The sequence below is a fragment of the Triturus cristatus genome, chromosome 11, assembly GCF_964204655.1.
Source record: "Triturus cristatus chromosome 11, aTriCri1.1, whole genome shotgun sequence".
NCBI classification, from domain to species: Eukaryota; Metazoa; Chordata; class Amphibia; order Caudata; family Salamandridae; genus Triturus; species Triturus cristatus.
The window spans coordinates 927,624,627-927,647,431 of NC_140594.1; the positions used below are offsets into that span (position 1 = coordinate 927,624,627).

The window sequence follows — 22,805 nt, forward strand, 5'->3', positions numbered from 1 at the left end:
GGAGTACCTTGATCTTAAATTTTGAGCACTCCTTACCATGCATTGAATCCAGACTCTCCCTTAGGGCACCGCCACCCATGACTGTACAAATACAATTGCATGAGGGGCAGCTGCTCTTACAGACCAACTTTCTCACATCCCATTTTCTAGGAGATTCTGCCTCTTTCCTGGTAGACTACACCTCCGCACTGACCTCACTGACACCAATAAAATGCACATCAGATCTGGTCTGTGGCAGTCCCATGATTTGTATGCTTCTGAATAGACCTCCTAGTTCCTTCACTCATCCCTGCACTTACCAACCATCCCAAATCACACTTTGGGAGTTTGCTAACCCAAAACGTTGTCACAGCTACTGGCTACTTGGACGCACTAAATGCCCGATGTCTTTGCAGTCCCAGAAAATGAGTCTCATTGAAGAGGTCCCAGAACAGCAACTATCGACCTAAATAGCCAACCACTTAGCTCTGCATATGAGCCCTTTGGGGAGCATTAGGGAATATGTGGGAAGTTAGTGAATAACAGCAGGTGGGAGTCTGGCAAGTCTGGCTAGAGACTTACCAAAAGCGGCCATCTTGACCTTTAGCTGGCCCCACCACCCATTTGGCTTGTTGAGAAGAGGTGGTGCACTTGTACCATAACAAAGGTAAGTGGGGTAATAATGAAATGCTGAACCAGAGAGGCAAAGGTATGTGCAAGAGTCCTGACTGCTAATGATGGAATGGGAGATTTACACTTACAGGCAGGTTTCAGGAACCAAGAAAGCAGCCTGTCGATGAGGATCTTTTGTGACTGGTTGGGAGCTCTCTACTACTGGGTACTTGTCACTGTCGATTCATAGTTCTTTCAGGATGTTCAGTTCCTGAATTTGGATTTTTTAAATTCCATCAATCGACCTTTTTCACAATGAGAACCTCATCAAGACGACAACATTTTTTGAAGTGGAGATTGCTCCCATCTTGCAATAGAGGGCAACAAGAAGGTTTTTTTTCCATACTTTCGAGATTTTTTGTTCAGACTCTTAATCATCAACGAGAGACATGCAGGTTTGGTAAATCTACATAACGTTTGTGTCCTCGTATGCTACAGTTATTTCAAGATGGAAATCAGCTTTCTTTTAAGAGACGTCTCCATTAGGGATGATTGGCTTGTATACTTAGACTCAGTAATTCGGCAACCTCCCAGTTCTCGTGCTTACTGCAGCTAGGTCTTTCACAAAGATGTTAAAACCAATCTTGGTTTGGATCTGAATGAAAGGAATGGTGGATTGGTTGTTATCTAGATGCATGGTAAAAATTGACCAAGGCAAAGCCTACCTCATTTTAGGTGTTTACCAAGGGCCATATGTAGGAAGCCTAATACCGGTCGGTAACGGACGATTTTCGGTAAATATACCGTTACCGACCGGTATTTAGGCTTTTGCTATGTAGGGGGATCATTTCAGGATTCGGTAATTTACCGAATCGGTAAAATTACCGAATCGGTAATTTTACAGATTCGGTAAATACCGAATCCTGAAATGAGATGTAGGGGGAGTGTGTCGTGGGTGTGGGGATTCGTTTACCACCAACTAAAAGTTGGTGGTAAATGACGAATAGGTGTAAAAAAGCATTTTTGTGCACTTTGAAGTGTGCAATGTGGCAGACATACATGCCCTTAAGGCATGTATGTGCGCCACATGTGCACACGTGGACGAATCAGGGGTGCAACAGGGTGTCAATGTGACACCCTGCCACTCATGATGATGCCTCCCCAATTACCGAATCGGTATTTACCGATTCGGTAATGGCAACTGGCTTCCCATTCATTCCTATGGGCCTCCAGGCCCATAGGAATGAATGGGAAGCCAGTTGCCATTACCGAATCGGTAAATACCGATTCTAAAATACCGACACTTACCGATTCGGTATTTTTTTACCTACATTACATTTACCGATTCATAAATACCGAATCGGTAAAATTCGGTATTTAAGAATCGGTAAATGTAATTTACCTACTTATGGCCCCAAATGATCTTTCTTCAAGAAGGTTTGGGGTTTGTGATAAGCACAGCCTTGTTCATCCTGATGCCATTTAATTCTTTTCTTGTGTTTTCAGTTTTTGAAGAATTACTGTCTTTGAAGCTTGTACTCTCCGGTCAAGTATCATATTTGAACATTGCCTGAAAAATGTATCTGCTTTGATGTATGATCTGTGATGCAGTTTCAGGTCTTCTACATTTTAATGGATTTGGCCCTCTCTGCAGGGTCACCCCAATTGTTTTGCCCTCACCCCTCTTTTTCAGAACCCATTTTTGTTGGTTTTTAGGACTGTGTGCACTTTACAACTGCTAACCAGTGCTAAAGTTCTTATTCTGTCTCTTTAAAACTTGGTAAAATTGGCTGAAAACTGATTGCAATATTTAATTTTTTCATACGTCCCAAATAAAGTGGTATACCATATACCCAATACCATATACCTATGGTCTGTAAATTAAATGCTATTAGTGGGCCTGCAGCACTCATTATGCTAACCACTTAAGTAGCCCTGTAAAACCTGTTTCAGGCATACCATTGCAGCCTGTGATCGGTTTTAAACTGTTAATTCGAATTGGCAAAATAAACCTTTTGCCAAGCCTTTTTAATAGATATAAGTCACTGCTAGGGTAGGCCCTAAACAGCCTGTACAGCAAGATGCATTGCATTTAAAAGTTGGACATGTACTTTTGAGCTTTACATTTCTAGGTCCTGTAATGCTCGTGAATTAGTGTTTTCAGTACTATGAGACCTACCTCTCCCATAAGATAACATTGGGTTACCTTATTATATTTAATATGCATTAACTTTTGTTTGGGAGTAGGTAGAAATTTCATGCCTGGTGTCCAAGGAATTGTAATTTAAAATCCCCTTTAATTGTAAAGTCTGATTTTTAAGTCACAATTTTGAAAATACCACTTTTAGAAAGTCGGCATTTAATTTTCTTTTGGTGCCTGAAGTTTGTTGTTGGGTATAAAACTGGGTTTTTGGTTGACTGGGGTATGGGCCCTGGTCAATCAACTACTGCAATCCTTGCCACGGTGTGGCACAAGCAACCCTAAATTAACCTGTGCTCCACCCTGTGGTAGTTTGCAAGGAGCAGTTAGGCTTAACTTAGAGGCAATATGTAAAGTATTTGTGCAAGTGAAAACATGACACAAAATGGATCCCACACCAAGTTAGAAAAATAGAACTTTCTTTAATACATAATACAAAACAAAAACAACAAAAATCCAATCAGTAGAACTGGAGCTATGCAATTTTAAAGGTTTTAGCAAAAATAGCGCCAAAAAGCACAAAGCTCCAAATGTGAATATCTGGTCGCACCAGATCAGGACAAAGTCACAAGTTCAGGCTGACCGTCATGAGGCACAAGCCAGGTAGAGGGACCCAGTTAGGCCCACTTAACATTTAACCTCAAATCTTGGTTTGCAGAGCATTGTGAGCATCTGTGTTGAAGATGTTTTGTGCTGCTGAGGCGATACGTCTGTTCTGAGATGGGGCATGGCTGCAATGTAAGGGCCTGCACTGCCATTGAGGATCCAGTCCAGCAGAATGGCAGTCATTGTAGCAGCAAAACAGTCCTTCTTCGTGGCAGAGTATCTGCTGGCCCAGAAATGTACTGAAGTGGTGGTGTCTGAGGTGCAGTATTTATATTTATATTTCTACCCATTTGTGCCTTTGAAGTGGAGTAGAAACTTCTAGAGGTTTCCTTTTGACGTCCCCAGGCATCCTTGCTCCAAACTAACTTCAGAAAGGATATATCCCTTTGTGTACAGGCAGTACACAGCCTTCTTAGGTATAAGTGGGGCTGTGCCCAGCTTCTACCTCCCATATTGCCAGTGATGGTCCAGCCAGGCACGTTTGAGTCCCCCATTGTGTGTGGCTGTCTAGGAGGAATACTCAAAGCCCAACTGTCCACTACACCCAGTCATGTGACAGGCACTAAATGCCTAAGGTAGGAAAATGACAACTTTCTAAAAGTTCGAAAACTAATTTAAAATCCAACTCCATAAGTTAGAATTTAAATTAGGATTCCAGAGCCACTAAACAAGAACTTGTTACCTATTCCCATTCGGAAATTACACTTGTAAAATGAAATAAATGAACTCCAATGTTATCCCATGGGAGAGGTAGGCCTTGAAGCTGTGAAAAACTAATTAAGAGGTTTTCACTTCCAGGACATGTAAAACTTAAAATTACACAGTGTCCTTTTAAATACACTAAACCCTGCTCACTTGGCTGTCTAGGGCTTCCCTGAGGATGACTTATATGTATAAAAAGGGAAGGTTTGGACCTGCCAGAAAGTTTATCTTGCGAGGTCGACATGGCAGTTAAACAAAACATATACAGTCTGCAGAGGCAAGCCTGGCCCATCTTTGAAAGCGCTTCTTAGGTGGGTGGCACAGTCAGTGCTGCAAGCCCACTGGTATTACTTAATTTACAGGCCCTAGACACAAGTAGTGCCACTTTACTAGGGTCTTACGAGCAATCTAAATATCAATTGGGGATAAGCTAATGTTGCCATGTTTTAACGATTGAGCCCAAGTACTTTAGCACTGGTTAGCAGTGGTAAAGTGTGCAGAGTCCTGAAGCCAGCAAAAACGAGATCAGCAAAAAATGGAGAAGGAAAGCAAAACGTTGGGGGGAAGATCACCTAAAGGCTAATAGTTCAAACACATGACTAGGTGTTAGTGGTAGTTGTAATAACAATAATTAAGTGTGCAATTCCAAGGAGAGGGGAAAATTCACCTCACTCAAAATAGAATGTGGTCTTTAGACAACTTGTCTCACTTAGTTGTTATTATCATTCAGCTTTGCATTGACCACATATGCAGACAACAAACAAATTGTATATTTATCAACAGAGGATACAGGAGTGGCGCAGCGTTTTTGTGACTGCATGAAAGCAGTTGGACAATAGATTGCAGGTAATTGCCTCAAACTGAATTAATCTAAAATCAAGGTATTGTTGTTCAGCTCCCAGCTGTCCCTTTGGACTACCAACTTGTTGCCTCCTAAGCAGGGGTCTCTACCTACTCCAGATAATCGTGTTAGGAACTTAGTTCTGGTCAATAAAAAAACTCTCCTACATCGATCAAGCCAATGCTGTCTCTTCCACAGTTTTTTTTGTCCTGAAAATGATCCATAAAACTCTTCCCTTTCTACCAGGGCATCTTCGGAAAACCATGGTATCTTCCACTGTAGTCTCAAAAATTAATTACTGTAACGGTGTCTACATCAGTACCCATCAGCATGTCTTGAACAAATTGCAAACTTTACAAAATGCTGCTGCCTGGGTTTTGTATAGAATTCCCAAATACTATTCCATTTCAAAATTCATTTCTAAACTTCACTGGCTCCCTGTGAGATAGAGCGTTACATTCAAGGCCCTTTGCACAGTTTTCAAGGCACTACATGGGATAGACGATGACTTCCTGAGGAAGAGTTTTACGTGGTATGTACCAGGTAAGTCTCTATGTTCTTCATCTGCCAAACTACTCACTATCCCTAGATTCAGATATGGCAGGTGGGGAGGTAGAACTTTTGTTTTTGGAGCAGCCAAGGTTTGGAATGATCTCCCCTTATATATCAGGTCTCTTCCCAATATCTTGGCATTTAGTAAGGCCTTAAAGACTTGGCTCTTTTCTACTGAATAACTGTCATCTTCATTCAGTTTTTTCACTCAGCTAGCTCCATGACACCCTATGGGGAAAACGATCACTTTACAATACTTTTTAACATGACATTATAGGCAATATGGTCGTGGAGCACCTGCCCTCACTCACCAAGCAGTGGCATGCTTCATCAACAGTGTGTGCCCCTCTTTGGGCTGGCGCAGCAAAGCCCAATGGGCCCAACAACGTGGCTCTTTGGCAGAGATCTTTTTCAAATAGCCTACAGAGGTCAGGTCTATCTAGCCCCCATATTATCAAGTAGACTGGCCAACAAAAGTGTGAAATAAGCTTAAAATTAACTAAAGATGCCCTAGGAAAATTGTCTTTAATTTTGGGATTATTTATTAGGGTAAAAAATAAAATGCGCCCCTTCTGGATATCAATGTTCCTAAAGATTTGATATTGCTCAACATGTTTCTTGCCTCAAGCCGTCCCCAAAAGGATCAATGGCAATTCATCAGGACCGTGTAGCAATGCCTAATCTGCATAAAGGTTCCCTAAATTTTAAAATGTAAGGGGAACTAAGTGAGTCGTATACTGTAAATATGAATTATACAAAATACCAGTTAGTTGACACCCCCGTTCAGGAGGCTGCCTATAATGCGATGTAAAGTCGATATGGAAACAAACATATAGATAGAATGAAATGAAAAATAATTTACTAATACTAAGTGTTCATCATCCATGATACACAACATGCTGAAATTCATGCACAAACCAATTGTGCTATTCAACTTAGGTGCAAACAGATATCCGTTTGTTTATATTGGTGTGAAGTTCGTTGTTGTGAGACGTTGTGCCTAACAAGAGATATGCATATGAGGTACAACAATCTTTCCCCTGTAAGACTTTCTAAAAGAAAGTCTCACTCAAATCATTTTCGAGAAGAGGCCCCTTGGGAAGCCACAGAAGGACAAACCCTAGTTGCTTACCTGGTGGGGGTGCGGGGGGGGGGCACGAGTCAGGATAAAGAGTAAGCAATTTAAATAAATGAAACTGTGTAGTGAGTTTGGTTTAGGGTCCACTAATATTCTTCCCTATGTTAGCCTGACTGCACACGTTACACACAGCACGTTTGTTGTTGTCAAACACAAGCGGGATGGGAGCACAATGCTTAACCTCCCAGCACAGTTCACCTTTTAGCATTATGGTAAATGCAGTTCACTTTAAACGCTTACGTAAGTTTTTGCTGAAGTGTTTCACCAAAGTTGGTGCAGGTTAGTGCTGTGACTCTCTAGGCACATGTGTTTCTGGATATTACCCTTCACCAGTAGAGATAAAAAACGAGATTCATCTGGGGTTGCTGAGAAAGCTGCCACAATCCTCTCAGGCCTCAGTACCTCTCTCTGGCGCACAGGTGCATCTCCAAAAGCGTGTCAGCCCAATGGCTCAAGGGAGTCTTTTCAAACACAAGGGGGATGGGAGCGCACTGCTTAACCACCCAGCACAGTTCACCCCTTAGCATTATGGTAGATGCAGTTCACTTTAAACGCTTACTTACGTTTTTGCTGAAGTGTTTCACCAAAGTTGGTGCAGGTTAATGCTGTGGATCTCTAGACACATCTGTTTCTGGATATTATCCTTCATCAGTAGAAATAAAAAAACAAATTCATCTGGGGTTGCTAAGAAAGCTGCCACAATCCTCTCAGGTCTCAGTACCTCTCTCGCACACAGGTGCGTCTCCAAAAGCTTGTCAGCTCAATGGCTCAAGGGAGTCTTTTCAAACACAAGGGGGATGGGAGCACACTGCTTAACCTCTCAGCACAGTTCACCCCTTAACATTATGGTATATATTTGTTGTTGTGTTGCGCTGTTATTTTAGAAATACGCTGCACATGTTTTTGGTATTCAGTAGTTCTTCTTGGGACTCGGTCTGGACATTTCATACAAGGTCGAACAACACTGTGCCCAATTTTTCCCTGTGGTCGGTCACTAACACATTCTAACATTTAGACAAAACAGAGAGACCTAGCTACTGTTTCCTAGCATGGCGTTTCTTATCATAAAAGTTAAGACCTGTCGTTTTGAAAACAGGACGGTGGATTTCTAGCAGGGGAAAGGTCTGAGGATGAGCGCTCCAGCTCTGCTTAATCTGAGATGCAGATCAGCTGACAGCAAATGTCAGGTATGGGGCCCAGTGCTAATTCCAGAGATCACTGATATATCACTGTGCTCACGTAGTGAGGGTAGGCTTAGGAAGATATATCATTTGCCATGATATGGCTTTTCATTGTATACAGTTTATTAGTAATGCTAATTACACTGCTCAGTTGTTTGTTTTCTAATTGCAGCATAGTTGCTTCATGATAGAGCATATTAGTTTCAATAAATATTGTAAACATTCCTTGTCTCGTTTCTGTGTATTGTGGACATGCATGAGTGAGCGAACAAAAGGCGATGACCTGTTGCCGTGGTTCCCCTGGACACTAGAGTGTTGTGTTCTGGGGCGCCAACTTACGTGTTACTCTGGGAAGGTTAGGCGAGCAGGTAGGGCACTATGAGCTAGTCAGGATTTGGGGCCACATGTGCTGATGTGTTACGGTGACTCAGTCTCTGCATACTGATGTTCTGTGATCTGAGGCTTAGTTCTGTTTCCAAACACAATCCCTGCAACAACTGCATTGCGTAATTATGACTGAAGATATCTAAAAATCACATTCTATTTTCTATTTTGGGTGAGGTGGGTTTTCCCCTCTCCTTGGAACTGCACACTTCATTATTGTAATTAAATATACATTGGGAGGCAATGTACTGGATTGTTAAACATCTCTACCCCTCCTATGGATTGTTATCATTAGCACAGCGGATGAGCTGCAGGGATTTTCGCTGAGAAATTGGGAAAGAAAAGAAATAGGGCTATTGCAACAGGGTGATGGATAAGACTCAATGATAGATGTAGCAGGGGTAAATCGTTTTTTATTCAGCACATGCTTTGTGATACTCCAATAGAGTCAAACCACCACACGTCAGGAGTGCTACCTTGTTTTTGGGACTGTTTTTCTCGGTTTCAGTTCTCCATACTCAGCTGTGGCATACCATGAGTGTAAAATGACACCTGTCTTACCAGTCAGAATCCTATTACTTTCAAAGCACCCTACACCATGATAGTAGCACATGCAGGCCACTGTAAGACTGGCCACCACATTACCCTTCCCCAACCCCTGCCGTTCATTTGCCTGAGGCCACGGCTCTGTTCAAAAGTTGCAGCAGTCATGTCCAAGCCGCCTCTCCTCTGGGAATCTGTTTCTGATTCCTCGAGGGTAGCTGCAGATGTCTCTTTGTTGTGCTAACCACTCTCCCACTGGGTACCTCCACTCTCGTTCTCCTGGTTGCCGCTTGGTTTTGGAAGAATCCTTCCACTCGCCCAGCTCTCCTTCGGGTCTTCCTGCCTCCTCTCCAGCCACCTCTTTTCCCCCATGCCACGCTCCGTCTCCAGGTATCCTTTCCACACCGTTGTCTTCCGGGTCTATACCGCCATTGAAGTTGTCACTTTCCCTTTAACAAGATTGGCTGCCTCCTGCTAAACCACTAGAACTTTGCCCTGACTATGATCGCTTGTGACCCCTGGGTCTAGGGTAATTCGTAGTTTAGTCAGGTGCCTGTGAGATACATAAGAACCGTCACAGTACCTCCTACCCAGGCATGGCCCATCAGCCCATGAAGAATTAGCAGTTAGAGAAAGGAAGTCTGCATTGCCCTGTAGCTTCCCAGGGAGGTGGAGCGTCTGAAATGCAAATGCAAATGCTTAAAGAGCTAAACACCACTGGAGGACTCCGCTTTTTGTGTCTTTATTCCTAGACTACCAAATCAGACGGCATGATCAGTAAGCAACAAGAATGGCTGACCCAGTAACTAATGCTTCAAAGCATGAACGGCCCACTTAAAGGCTAAGCATTCTTTCTCAATAGTAGATTAGTGTAGATTGCAAGGAAGCATTTTCGTACTAATGAAAGCCAATGGGTCTCAAACAATCGTCCTCATCCAGTTGAGCCAGAAAAGCACCGATACCCCTTTCCGATGCATCAGTCTGAAGCACAAAGAGCCACTCAAAGTGGGAACATATTGAAACAGGGTCCGTGCTCAAAGAGGATTTCAGGCACTCAAAACTCTGTTGATGTTCAGTGGTTCACTTACCAATTTTGTTTTGTCGGGCTCAGAGTAATAGATCAGGTAGTGGAGCAGCTTTCACATCAAAATGCGAAATAAACCTAAGGGAGTATCCTTGCAAGCCAAAACTTCTGGCATCACTGTTACAGGATGATGGATGACACAGATGTAGTATGGGTATAACGTTTTTTTATTCAGCACATGTTTTGTGACGCTCCTATAGGGTCAAACCACCACGCGTCAGGACCATTTCATAGTTTTGGGGACTGGTTTTCTAGGTTTCAGTTCTCCATACTCAGCCGTAGCATACCCTCAGGGATAAAAGTGCATATGTCTTAGCAGTCAGACTCCTATTTCTTTCATAGGACCCAAAACCATATCACCAGTGTGCTTGTCCTAGTCTTAGGACAAGAGTTAAGTGAGTTCTGTTACTAGCACCGTTTAAACTGTATGGGTTGGCCCAAAGTGCAGGTTCCACACAACAGTGTAAACGGAAGCAGCACCTTGTGATAACATGCAGCCCCACTAAAATCCAAACAGTGCCTCCCGTAAAACTGGCCACCACCTTACCTTTCCTCAACCACTGCCTTTTACTTCCCTGTTCAAGAGCCGCTGCAGTCATGTCCAAGCCGCCTCTCCCCAGAAACTCTGCCGCTGCTTCGTCGAGTGTAGCTGCAGATGCCTCCTCATCACGCTGTCCGCTTTTCCACTGGATGCTTCCGCTCAAGTTCTCTTGGTTACTGTTTGCTTCTGGAAGATTCCTTCCTCTCTCCTAGTTCTCCTTTGTGACTTCCTGCCTCTGTTCCACAGCCGCCACTTTTTTCTGCACGCTACACTCTATCTCCTGTTATCCTTTGCACGCCATTGTCCTCTGGGTCGATGTCCCCATTGGGTCATCTCTACCCCTTTTAACAGGATTGGCTGTCTCCTGTAACCACTAGAACATTGACCTGACGATGATTCCTGGTGCCCCTGGAGTCCAGGTGGGCTTGTAATTTAGTTGGGTACCCAGGAGATACAGAAGACAGGTCACAGATATGCTATCACTTCTTTTATTGGATTAAAAATTGTTTTTTATTTGGATTGAATGTTGCAATCACCCATATTTAGAACATGGCTGAACTTCAAGGATAGAGTTACGATGATGACATAGTGACGGCCAATTTAAAATCTCATTCCATACTGGGGATGATGGAAGTAGCCCACAGAATAGCCTTAATGAAGATTGAGAGTCATTGTCAGCTTTGACAAAAGATCAGGTCAAAATTGCCGTGCATGGGGCAGTCATGACCGAATACTTACGGTCTGACATAGTCCCGAATAGTTTATTGGTTACTAGCACACCGCACATTTTCAGGGATTGGTCCCCAATTATATGGAAATGCTCATGAGACTGAACTTTATTAACGATAAACACTGTCATAAAAAAAATCAAATGCCCTACTAGTAAAGATCCATATTGCTGAGAATGTTCTTAGAAGTGCAATACAGATCACTCTTTTTAAAACCCGTTTGGCAGAAATTAATGCTGAAATTAATTAACACAGAATTTTTGACGCAATAAAAAATCGTCTAACTGCAAAAAGATTTGAAGCGGTTCAGCCAGGAGAAAGGATACCTCTGTATTATGGAAGACTATATGTTGAACCCTCACACAAATAATGGCAACAGATCTATGTCCCAGATGAAGAAAGGAAAGTCCTTTGGTTTGTCCTCCAGCTATGAGGGATAGAGTTGCGATGAGGAACGAGGGGGACCACCGAGACAATTCGGGTATCCAATTGACCATTTCCTTAAAACACCATCTAGTTATGTGGTCCCAACCACCTCCCCTTTCTTTCCTCACCAGACAACCACTTTTCCACTACTTTTTTTTAGGAAGAACCACAATGGTGGCCCGGAACAAGGGGAAGGAAAATAAAACAACTTAGTGGTCAACCTATCATCAAGAGGTCTGACGAGCACAGAAGTAGCATCATTTAACAAAGGGATTGGATTTGTTCAAACACTTAATGAAGACGCCTTTGACCACAATGTGAATTATTAAACTTTTTTCACAAAATTAGTCTTCAGGTGTTTTTTCATGGAAAGGCACCCAAAGATAATGACAAAAATACTGGCCTGAGTAATCCTTCAACATTTATGCAGCCTAGATCAACCATACCTATTGAAAAACTAACCTTTGAACAGGCTGTAATGGATGACATTCAACAGCTTGACAAACAACAGCCATACAAAAATATCACCTAAACTGAAAGAGAGACTCTTTCCTCTTTATCTAAAGACAAATCTATCATAATAAATTCAGCAGATAAAGGGGGGGCAGTGGTTATCCTGGATATGGAAGACTGCAGGTAACAATGCCTTCCCCTGTTGGGAGATGAAATGAACTACAAATTTATCTTCCAGTATCCCATGACCTCCCTTGGCATATACATAGTATGGTCTATGAAGCAGAACTCAATGAGTGGATTACCAAGAAGGAGGGGGAGTTTCTGGTGAATCTACATCCCAGGATTCCGTACTTCTACACCTTGCCGAAATTCCACAAAAGGAAGATCCCTACACCTGTGTGCCGCATAGTCTCTAGAATGTATTCTATTTTAGAACCTCTTTTTAAATTTAGCTATTTCTTTCCATGTCCTGTTGTGCAGAATGCCTACTTTCTTAATAGATACACTTAATTTGATTGAAAACTTCAATGAGGAGGGTATCACCGACCTTCTGATGACACTGGAAATTCACACATATCTCCATTGAAGAGATTTCCATCCTAAACCTTATGATCACGATTGAGGATGGCATCTTAAAAACAAGGACTTTTCACAAGTGCTCATGATGTCCGGAGGAACAATCATTTATAGATTAACAGGAGTATGTAAGTTCCTTGAAGCAGCTGGTATTTACCTTATTTTTCGAATCCTAAAAAGACAATGCAAGTCTTTCAGCGGTGCTGATATTAGACAAGGAATCAGTCGTGTAACGGATCAGTCCATTGGTAGATCCCAAGTCATTGTTGATTTCTCGGTTGACCTACCATTTTTGAGGATTCCACCTTCAACAGCGAATGTAAATTCAATCAGTATAGAGTACCATCCTTCGATACCTACGGCAGCACCACATTACGTTTTTTAGACATCTGACCTATCACAGCAGCTGGTGTTAATGTCCTTCGATTTTCTAACAAATCCACTTCTCCCTGGGTACTGAGAGGACTAATGCTCAACTTTCAGGATTTTACACATTGTAGACCAGATTCTTTGGGTGTCTCTCAGAAAATCTACACCTTTATTCATTACAAATTATAATTATGATTGCTATATTGTTATGTATCTGTGTACTATAATTGAAAAATATGGCTTTTCATTTGAATAATTCAGTATAACTATGCACTGATTTCCTTTTGTAGTTTTTCTGCTGCAAGGAGTTTCAAAATCTGTTTGAGTCCCTTTTTCGTGAACAAAATGAAGGGCAAGAAAAGGATGGCATTGCCTTAATCTCCATTGCTCCTCACCCACCCCATGGCAGTGCACTAGAAAGACAGATGTCGAAGGAAAGAGCAGCACAAAGGTAATTTCACTTGAAGCTTTTTGCATGTTTTAGCATGTTTACATGCACACATCCTTATTTAAAACACATCCTTTTTTAAAAATAAAAGAATTGGGGGAGAGGATGTGGCCTAACAGCTAGGGTGGTCAACCTTGAAGTTGTGGAACTTGGTTCGAGTCGTGGCAGGTATGCTCAAAATCCTGTGATTCTGGGCAAATCACTTAATCTCCCCATGCCTAACAAATCAAGCATTTGCAATGCAATAGGTCTCGTGTTTACAAGATTATGAGCTATTGGCATTGTAAATGATAATGCCTTTTATTTATGTGTTTAAAAAAATTTGCAATAATAAAAGGCATTATCATTTACAAAACCAATAGGTCAAATTTTCGAAAATGGAAAACCTATTGCATTGCAAATGTTTGTTTAATGCTCTCACCAGAGACCACTCTGTTGAGCGATTTCAAGAGGCTGTGATCTTTACTTCGGATATAAAGTGTATATATGCAGGTGTGTGCTTAGTTTTGGACTCCTAGGCCAGTTTATTTTCTCCTGTTATTTTAATACAATAACTGATAGGTTACATGTTTAATATTCTGTGGCTTCATGTCCCATTTGCCGTATTTCTGTACGAGTGGCAAAGACTCAAAATGATTTCCACGTTGATGTTAGCAGGGTTGTGATAACTTCTTTCTAGTCATTAAAAGAAAGCTAGTCTAAAACATCTTGTGTTGCAGCAGAGGGCAATGAGTTCATGTTAGTTCATGTGCTGGAAAATTGCCATTTTCCTTAACAATGCGTAAATAAATTATATTAGAACAGCCATGTAGTTCCTACAAACCTATATAATATCTGCACGTTTAGACAACACAGAGTATGGGATTGGTTTTTAGACTGATTCCAAATACCCCCAGCGAGTATGTTCGCCTGTATACCAGCTAGCTCACAGTGCCACTAGAAACCCCACTTACCAAGAAGAGAATAGTTCTTGGCAACTATCGAACATGACAACTCTGTCCCATCAGGGTTCATGGAAACAGTTCAATACTTTTCGCTCAGTCACTTGTGCTCACTTTGTCTCAGAGAGATACACAGAATAAACGGTGGGGACGTTTTTCAATAAGCATTTATTGAACCAGCGTCCTTCTAGTGTAAAATAGGTGTGCTTAAACAACCATAAAACAGAAACAGATATAAATGATTATAAGTACTAACAAAGTAAAAGGATGGTAGATTTCTACCATAGTGCTAAAATGATGAATACAGACAGGTATAAAAATACATGACAATAAAATGCGTACTCCTACGATGCAACTCTAAATAGATGCGCCTAACTGTACCTAGCATGTATGTAAGTGTAAAGCCCTCTAGGATAAAGTCAACCCCATTACCTGATGTGACAGACTGTGGGACCCTGTCTTGGTCTCGAAATGGACACCCCACAAGGGATGTCAGACCACTGCGAGATGGAGTGTCTGCGTGGAGGAACCTCCGCGTATCGCGTCAGTGTGTCAGCATGGAAGCCCTTTTTCTCCTCTACCTGCCTCAGCAACGATATGGTGTATATATACCTAAAGTGGTACACTCATGGGTTCTACTTTGCTGTGTCATGTCGGACTTAGGATGACAGAAGGAATTACCCTTATACATAGTTTTTATGCAAGAGAAGGTAGTCCTGCTGAGTTTCCAAGGATTCTCATGCATAATCGATGAGGCTAGTCAAGTCAAGTCAAGTCAAAAAGGCTTTATTTCGATAAAAATTATCATAAAAGCATCACAATTTAAAAATTTACAAAGAAATTTGATTATAAATTCATCTAAAAATATACCTTTTCAGTAAAAATAAATAAATACATCATCATATTTAAAAGGAATTAAACAAGTATTTTTAGCCTTTTACTTCTTATGGCCCATGCCCATGATAAAAATTTTGACAGAACACAAGCATAAAAAGGGCGGGAGTCAGACATTAAAATGCGCAATGCTTCAGCATGGTGCCTGGTTCCCAACAAGCGACACAAATGCTTTAGCCATCTGCTTCTTGGGTGAGCATACTCCTTACATTCAAATAGAAAGTGTGCCACAGTCTCTTCTCTGAACGTGCAAAATGAGCAGAGATCAGTGGTCTGATCTTTGGATTTCCACCGAGAAGTAAACGCACGAAGAGGAAGAGAACCAGTTCTAAATTTGAAGTAGAGGGACCTATCAAAGGGTCTTTCGATGATATCTAGGTATGGTTCCCGGAATGGTAAGTCCTTGAATTTCAGGAAGTCCTCCGTGAGGCTGCCCAAGGCATTATTAGTATTCCGCTGGGTCGCGATCCAATTCCAAAATAATTTCTTCAAAAATGCTTTCGGAGGAGAAGACCTATTCTCCCAGGCTTCACTTAGACCCAAATCACATAAAAGGGCTTTCAAGTCTCTCAGCCATTTTATCTTGTGCCACCCGGGGGATGACATTACTTCGGAAAGGCCCTTTGCATATTTTGCCAATTCAGGGACTCTCCACAACCTGGCCCATAAGAGTAGTGGGCGAAGTTTTGCTAGATCGCTAATGGGTTGGCGACCCAAATCTAACAACAACGGGATCATTGGAGTGCCCTGAGGAAGTGACATAATCGCTCTATAGAACTTCCTCTCAGATCTTGTTAACTCGCTAATATTATATGAGCCCCAGAGTTCGGCCCCATAGAGAGCAGAACTGACTCCCCTAGCAGCATAGATTTCAATGACAGGGGCAATAGGTCTAAATGCACAAGCGCGCTTCTCTTTCAAAAGTGCCCTTGTTACCCTCTTGTGTGCTAGTAACATTTTACTTAGATGGGGAGCCCACTGCATATTATGTGACAATCGGATTCCCAGGTAGTCGAATACATCCACCCTCCCCAAGGGTATAGCGTTCAATTGTGGGGAACGAACAGATTTTTTTTGGGGGGGGTTCATCACCAGGAACTTGGTTTTTTCAGTATTGATAATCAAGCCCCTTTGTACACAAAAATGCTGGAAGTTGTTAAGCAATTTTTGGAGGCCCAACGGGGATTTAGACAGTAAGAGCGTGTCATCCGCAAAGAGGAGGGTCGGTATGCGCTCACCCGCCAGGGAAGGTTCATCTGAAGGATCTTTCAGCAGATGCTCGACCACTCCATTGACATATAGTGAAAAAAGGGTGGGAGCAAGAACACATCCCTGACGGACCCCTCTCTCAACCGGAATTCTGCTGGTCTTCTCGCCTTCTGATCCCCATCTAATCTGAGCAAAAGTGTCTTCATGGAGTCTTACAATTAATCGTAAAATATAATGGGGTAACCCCATGTCACCAAGCACTCTCCAAAGAGTCAGCCTAGGGACGAGGTCAAAGGCAGTCTTCAGGTCAATAAACGCAAGATAAAGACTGCCTTTGCCTATGACCACCACCTTCCAATATATTAAGAGAAGTCTAAATGCTTGTTCTATTGTGCCAGTACCTGCTCTAAAGCCTGCCTGGTAGTCGGAAAGGATGTTATTATCACTAATCCATTGTGATATTCTAAGCAACAATACTTTACCGACCACCTTTTGGGTTATGTCCAGCAGGCTTATGGGTCTATAGTTAGCTGGGTCATCCCTCGCCCCTTTTTTAAAGATGGGTACGACCTCAGCCCCTTTCCAGGATGAGGGGATTCGAGCACCCTTGGAAATTGCAATGAGCAAGCAGTGAATAAATTTAGCCCATTTCGGGACATCAGAACGTAACAGATCGCCGGGGATACCGTCTGGCCCGCCGCCTTTTGGGGCTTAATAGTACTAATGGCATACTCTATTTCTTTTATGGAGAAGGTGGAATCAGAGTCTACTAGGTCTAACTCCCAGTCCTGTGCTAAAATAATATCAGTTGTATCAGTAACATGCTCAGCTCTTCTTGTTAGGGGGTCGCAATTTACTGAAGTCACCTTCCTTTCCTGGTCATCCTTGGGAGTGCCAATAATAGTGTTGTTAGAAGGGGAAGAGTACAGCTTAGCAAAGTGGTTGACCCAGACTTGACTAGAGATATTACAAGTTATAAGGTCAGAGTCTGGTCTTTTTTTTTTCCTGATTATGTCCCAGAAGCGCCTTGGATCTTTCCCATGGCTTGCCTCTTTTAGAGAGCACCAAAAATCTTCTTCCCAGTCCTTCTTAGCACTAACTAGTAGTTGTTTATAGTTATTTCTAGCTCGTTGTATAGCTACTTGGGATTTACTTCTTATAGCCCCAATCAAGAGAGTTTTTGCGTGCCTACAAGCCGATGTGTACCATTCGCTTGTCGCTCTTGGGTTTCGAGTTACCACATTTTTGGAAGAGGACTCCCTTTTCAGGAATACATTCCCAATTATCGTGAGTGTTTCCTCGAAAATAGATGTAGCTTTTCCAGGATTTGACAAAGCCAAATCAAAACTGTCCAACTTCGTCTGTGAGGCTAAAAGGACAGTATTTATAGTATTGAGTTTTGTCTCGTCTACTGATACTATATTCCACTTTAGTCGTCTCCCACATGCGGAGACTGAAACGTTCTGGGTCAGTTTGGAAGAGTTTTTAATAAAATTACTAATCCAAGGAATTTTAAGGGATAGGGAAAGTGAGTTGTGGTCGCTTTCAGCTGAGGGTAAAACTACCATATCCTGTACCAAACCCCAAAGTTTAAAATCTAACAAGATATAGTCGATCCTTGAGGTGTGATTAATTCTGTTATATGTGGCGGCACCCATGGTGTCTGAGATTGTGCGGCCATTTGTGGCTCGTAACCCAAACTCCAACGGAAGGGCATTGAGCTGGATCGCACATTGAGACCATTTTTTGATCGGGGGGATTGTTAGAGCAGGAATTCCCCATCTAGCATCGTCCTCGCCCAAGTCAAACGTGTCACCCAACTGTAATGGCTCATAGGTGCAGTTAAAGTCACCCGCCACCAGGACTTGGGCACCAGCTGTATGTTCTCTAAGCTCTGTTTCTAGGATTGCCACTATCGGGGACATAGACCCATGTTTGGTACCTCTAACATATATGTTATACAGGTCAAGCTTTAGGCCTCTACTGGGGCCTCTCAAGGATATTCCTAGGATATCAGGGCTATTGATTTGCTTAGGTTTTATGTTACAATTTAAGTCTATGCTTACCCAGATAAGAAGGCCTCCCGAAGCACGACCCTTCCCGTTTCTTGGTGGCACCGCTGGAACAAAATGCGTAGTATAGCCAACTCGATATAGGGGATCCAGACTCCAAGTCTCTTGGAATAAGCAAATCTCATGGTTCCCCACTAGAACATTCCAGTCAGGGATGCTCAGTTTCCTTTGGATGCCAGCTAAGTTCCAGCTAAGAATCTTAAGGCTACCCATAGGATCGTGGGCAGTCTTAATAACAGTGCCCAAGTGGTCAAAAGAGGACGGGAATACGGCTGGTTGACTAGGTTCAGCAGGAATAGAAAACTGGGCATCAATAAGCCCTGGATGAGAAGAAGGGGAGGAACATAGAGCTACAGGTTGCAAGATTACTTGATTATTAGTTTGGGAAACCAGAGGTTTATAACAATTATCAGAGTTTTCCTTAATTGTAGGACTTTCAAGAGGTTGTAAAATTTTGGTGCTAGATTGATTAATGCCCTCAAGTCCATATCCTAATCGCAGTGGTGGTCAATCCACTGCTTCTAGACAACTGAATCTATTGGTAACTGGAACACCTTTCCAGCCTACAGGGGGGGCTATATTTCTAGTTTCCTGTACATACCAATCGTCCCATTCCCTTCTACTGTCACGCGTACTGATATGGGGCCGGTTGCTAGCCAGGTTATCGAGATACCTATTTATAGGAGGGTAAAAGAAAGAGAGCCTTTTTATTTCTATGCCATCAGTCTTATCCCACATACCTCTATGGCAAATATAGTCAACCGTACGTGGGTCATCGAAATTAACTATAACACAATCTCCCCGGATCGATTTCATCTCATTACCTAGCCAGGGTACCCTACGCACCATTAGAATCTTGCTACGACAGTGTGCTGGGAGCGGTCTATTGGTGGTGAGCCAATGGAGTACCTTATTTTTTAAGGACAGTGTCGGTTCCTCAGTGTTTGGATTTAGCTTAGGGACCCCGGTCAGAATTGCAACATATGGGCCTGCTTCAGGTGGTAGATGGATATTGAGCCCTCTAATATCTATACTCTCGGTATTAGGGAGCAGGGGGCCTACTTGTTTAGCAGGTGCAGATTCCATAGTAGTCGTGGTCGGATGGACAGCAAGGTCGCATGGTTGATTGCCCTTTTTCAATAGAGCAGGGGGTGACTTTAGACTTAAATTGGGGCCAATAGGGGTAATAGTAGGCGCTTTCGGCCCTGCCGTTAAGTTTGTATTGGCTATTTTTGGTTGGCCTGGATGGGCTGGGGCAACCTTCGTCTGGATCATAAGGGATGCATTCAGGGAAGCTATTTGCTTTTCTATGTTAGAGAGTGAAAGTTGTAAGGGCTGCAGATGAACCTTAATAAGTTCACCCAGCCGAAGTAGTAATTGATTATTTATCTCACAAACTTTACAACCCTCACCAGAGCTATCCAACCTGCTAGAATTATTAAGTATCGCAGAGCATGGAGTCGTATCAGCTACAGCTTTGGTAGAAGTGCTCTGAGGTAGTGCACTCTTAGTGGGCTTAAGAGCAGTTGGGTTTTTTTTAGTAAGTTTGTATTTGTTCACTACCTTGGCCTTCTTCCGTTTGGGAACAGCGCCCTCCCTCTTCCCTCTTGACTGCTCAATAGTCAATACCTCCTGTCTTGGGCTCATAATTGGTTGCAGGATCTTCTCAGGCATCTCGCTTAGTTGTGTGTCCGAGAGTGCCAGTGATACTGAGAGATCAACCACGTTTGGGACACCGTGTAATTCCACTGGGACTTCAATTAGGGGCCTAATTTCCCCGTGGCTAGTAGGTGTTTTGGCTAATGCCAGAAGGCCTAAGGAGGAACGTCTAGCTAAGGCCAGATCCTGGGACACCCTGCGTTCCAAAAGAGACATACCCTGATTGATTGCCTCGTTAGCCCTAGTAATATATTGGTCAATTGGGCCAATTGCGTTTGTAACCCCTGGTATGGTTTTAGTCTTGCTACCTCTAGTCATCATAACAGTGCTAGTGTGCTCAAACACTCCCACACAATCAATTTCGAATATATCAATGATCAACAGTGGGATACAAGAGTTTCAACAGCAAATATAAAGAGGGTGGCCCAGTCCAGTCTTACCCGGTCTTGAACGGGCTTAAACGGGCCCGCCCTTTGCCCGGGCTTAGCCCGGCGTCGCCCGCGCGCGTCCCGCGACGCGGAGGAAGCCGTGATCTTTTAAGCGCCTCCGGGCGCGTTGGCGGCGTCAGCGGCCGCAAGGGAGTCTGGGGGCTGTAGTCTCCCCCCGCTCTCGTCCGCGATGTGAAGTGGCGGCGGCGGGGGAGACACGCAGCAGAAGAGAGCCCAGGAGCTGCGGCGGCGATGGCAGAATGCAGAGCAGAGCAGAGCAACAAGAGATTACCCCAACAGGTAGGCAGGTGTCTCCAAATTAGGCTTCCCGCTCCCCCGAGGGAGCCGTGATCTTTTAAGCGCCTCCGGGCGTGTTGGCGGCGTCAGCGGCCGCAAGGGAGTCTGGGGGCTGTAGTCTCCCCCCGCTCTCGTCCGCGATGTGAAGTGGCGGCGGCGGGGGAGACACGCAGCAGAAGAGAGCCCAGGAGCTGCGATGGCAGAATGCAGAGCAGAGCAGAGCAACAAGAGATTACCCCAACAGGTAGGCAGGTGTCTCCAAATTAGGCTTCCCGCTCCCCCGAGGGAGCCGTGATCTTTTAAGCGCCTCCAGGCGCGTTGGCGGCGTCAGCGGCCGCAAGGGAGTCTGGGGGCTGTAGTCTCCCCCCGCTCTCGTCCGCGATGTGAAGTGGCGGCGGCGGGGGAGACACGCAGCAGAAGAGAGCCCAGGAGCTGCGGCGGCGATGGCAGAATGCAGAGCAGAGCAGAGCAACAAGAGATTACCCCAACAGGTAGGCAGGTGTCTCCAAATTAGGCTTCCCGCTCCCCCGAGGGAGCCGTGATCTTTTAAGCGCCTCCGGGCGCGTTGGCGGCGTCAGCGGCCGCAAGGGAGTCTGGGGGCTGTAGTCTCCCCCCGCTCTCGTCCGCGATGTGAAGTGGCGGCGGCGGGGGAGACACGCAGCAGAAGAGAGCCCAGGAGCTGCGGCGGCGATGGCAGAATGCAGAGCAGAGCAGAGCAACAAGAGATTACCCCAACAGGTAGGCAGGTGTCTCCAAATTAGGCTTCCCGCTCCCCCGAGGGAGCCGTGATCTTTTAAGCGCCTCCGGGCGCGTTGGCGGCGTCAGCGGCCGCAAGGGAGTCTGGGGGCTGTAGTCTCCCCCCGCTCTCGTCCGCGATGTGAAGTGGCGGCGGCGGGGGAGACACGCAGCAGAAGAGAGCCCAGGAGTTGCGGCGGCGATGGCAGAATGCAGAGCAGAGCAGAGCAACAAGAGATTACCCCAACAGGTAGGCAGGTGTCTCCAAATGAGGCTAGTTTTCAGGGAAAACACCACGTCCTGTAAGTAGTATCTTAACTAAGTAAAAGGTCAGTCCCTAGAACCGTTATGTAGTGCAATGGCAGGGGAAATATAGGTGAGAGGTTAGGTTGCTACCTGAGCTCATGTTGGTGTAACTATATGGAACATAACAGAACAAACGTGAACTTCTAATAACAATTGGATCACTAATTAGTTAGAGAGCTGTGAATGCAGAATTACAGCGATTGGCCCCCGAAAGCCACGATAATAAAATGTAAAAATGTCTCTTGTAGCCAGCTCAGCGCAGAGACTGGTGCCAAACATATGCACATGCTGCACCTGGCCCTCCTGCACGCCCACAGTTAACACGACTGGTGGAGGCAGGAGGTGTCGATGCAATGTCAGCACCCCCACCTGCTGCCCCGAGGCTTCATGCCCCCAGAACACACAAAGTAGGAAACTGCAAGAAAACAGACACTTACCGTCCCCCTGTCCACGCCATGCATAGAACCCAGGCACAATGTGCGTAAACAAGCTGGTGGTCACAATTGCGCATGAGAGACACTCCTGCCCTCCTGCAGTAAGAGAAACTCATTAAAGAAAATATTGCTTGCAGAGTAAATAAGACATACCATGTAACAACCAAAGTAAAAGGGCCAGTCCTCGTGGGAGGTTACAAATGAAGACAAGGTGGTAATAAGGAGGGGCTAACAAGCCTATTAACGAATCAGAAACCAGCATTTATGAAGGACAGTGACACAAGCCAATGAAACATATGGGCAGGGAGTGAGCGGGCTTCAAGTCCATACTCTAATACAGCATGCCTCGCAAAGCAGTGCATGCGCTGCCTAGGCTCAACCTAAAAATGAAGCTTGGGATTCAGGTAGGTACTGCAGAACTCTTCTAAGTTTTCCTGATAATGAGAAGCAAGTTGTTTTGAAAT

The 22,805-nt window shown here is 44.0% G+C and overlaps 1 protein-coding gene across 1 annotated transcript in view; it reads left to right on the plus strand.

Moving 5' to 3' along the window:
* The window catches only part of ERICH6 (glutamate rich 6), a 399,063-nt gene that overhangs the window by 242,129 nt on the left and 134,129 nt on the right, over window positions 1-22,805 (plus strand). Inside the window, exon 7 of the mRNA XM_085634907.1 lies at window positions 13,209-13,369. Coding sequence (XP_085491033.1) covers window positions 13,209-13,369 — 161 coding nt within the window. The remainder of the gene's footprint in view (window positions 1-13,208; window positions 13,370-22,805) is intronic.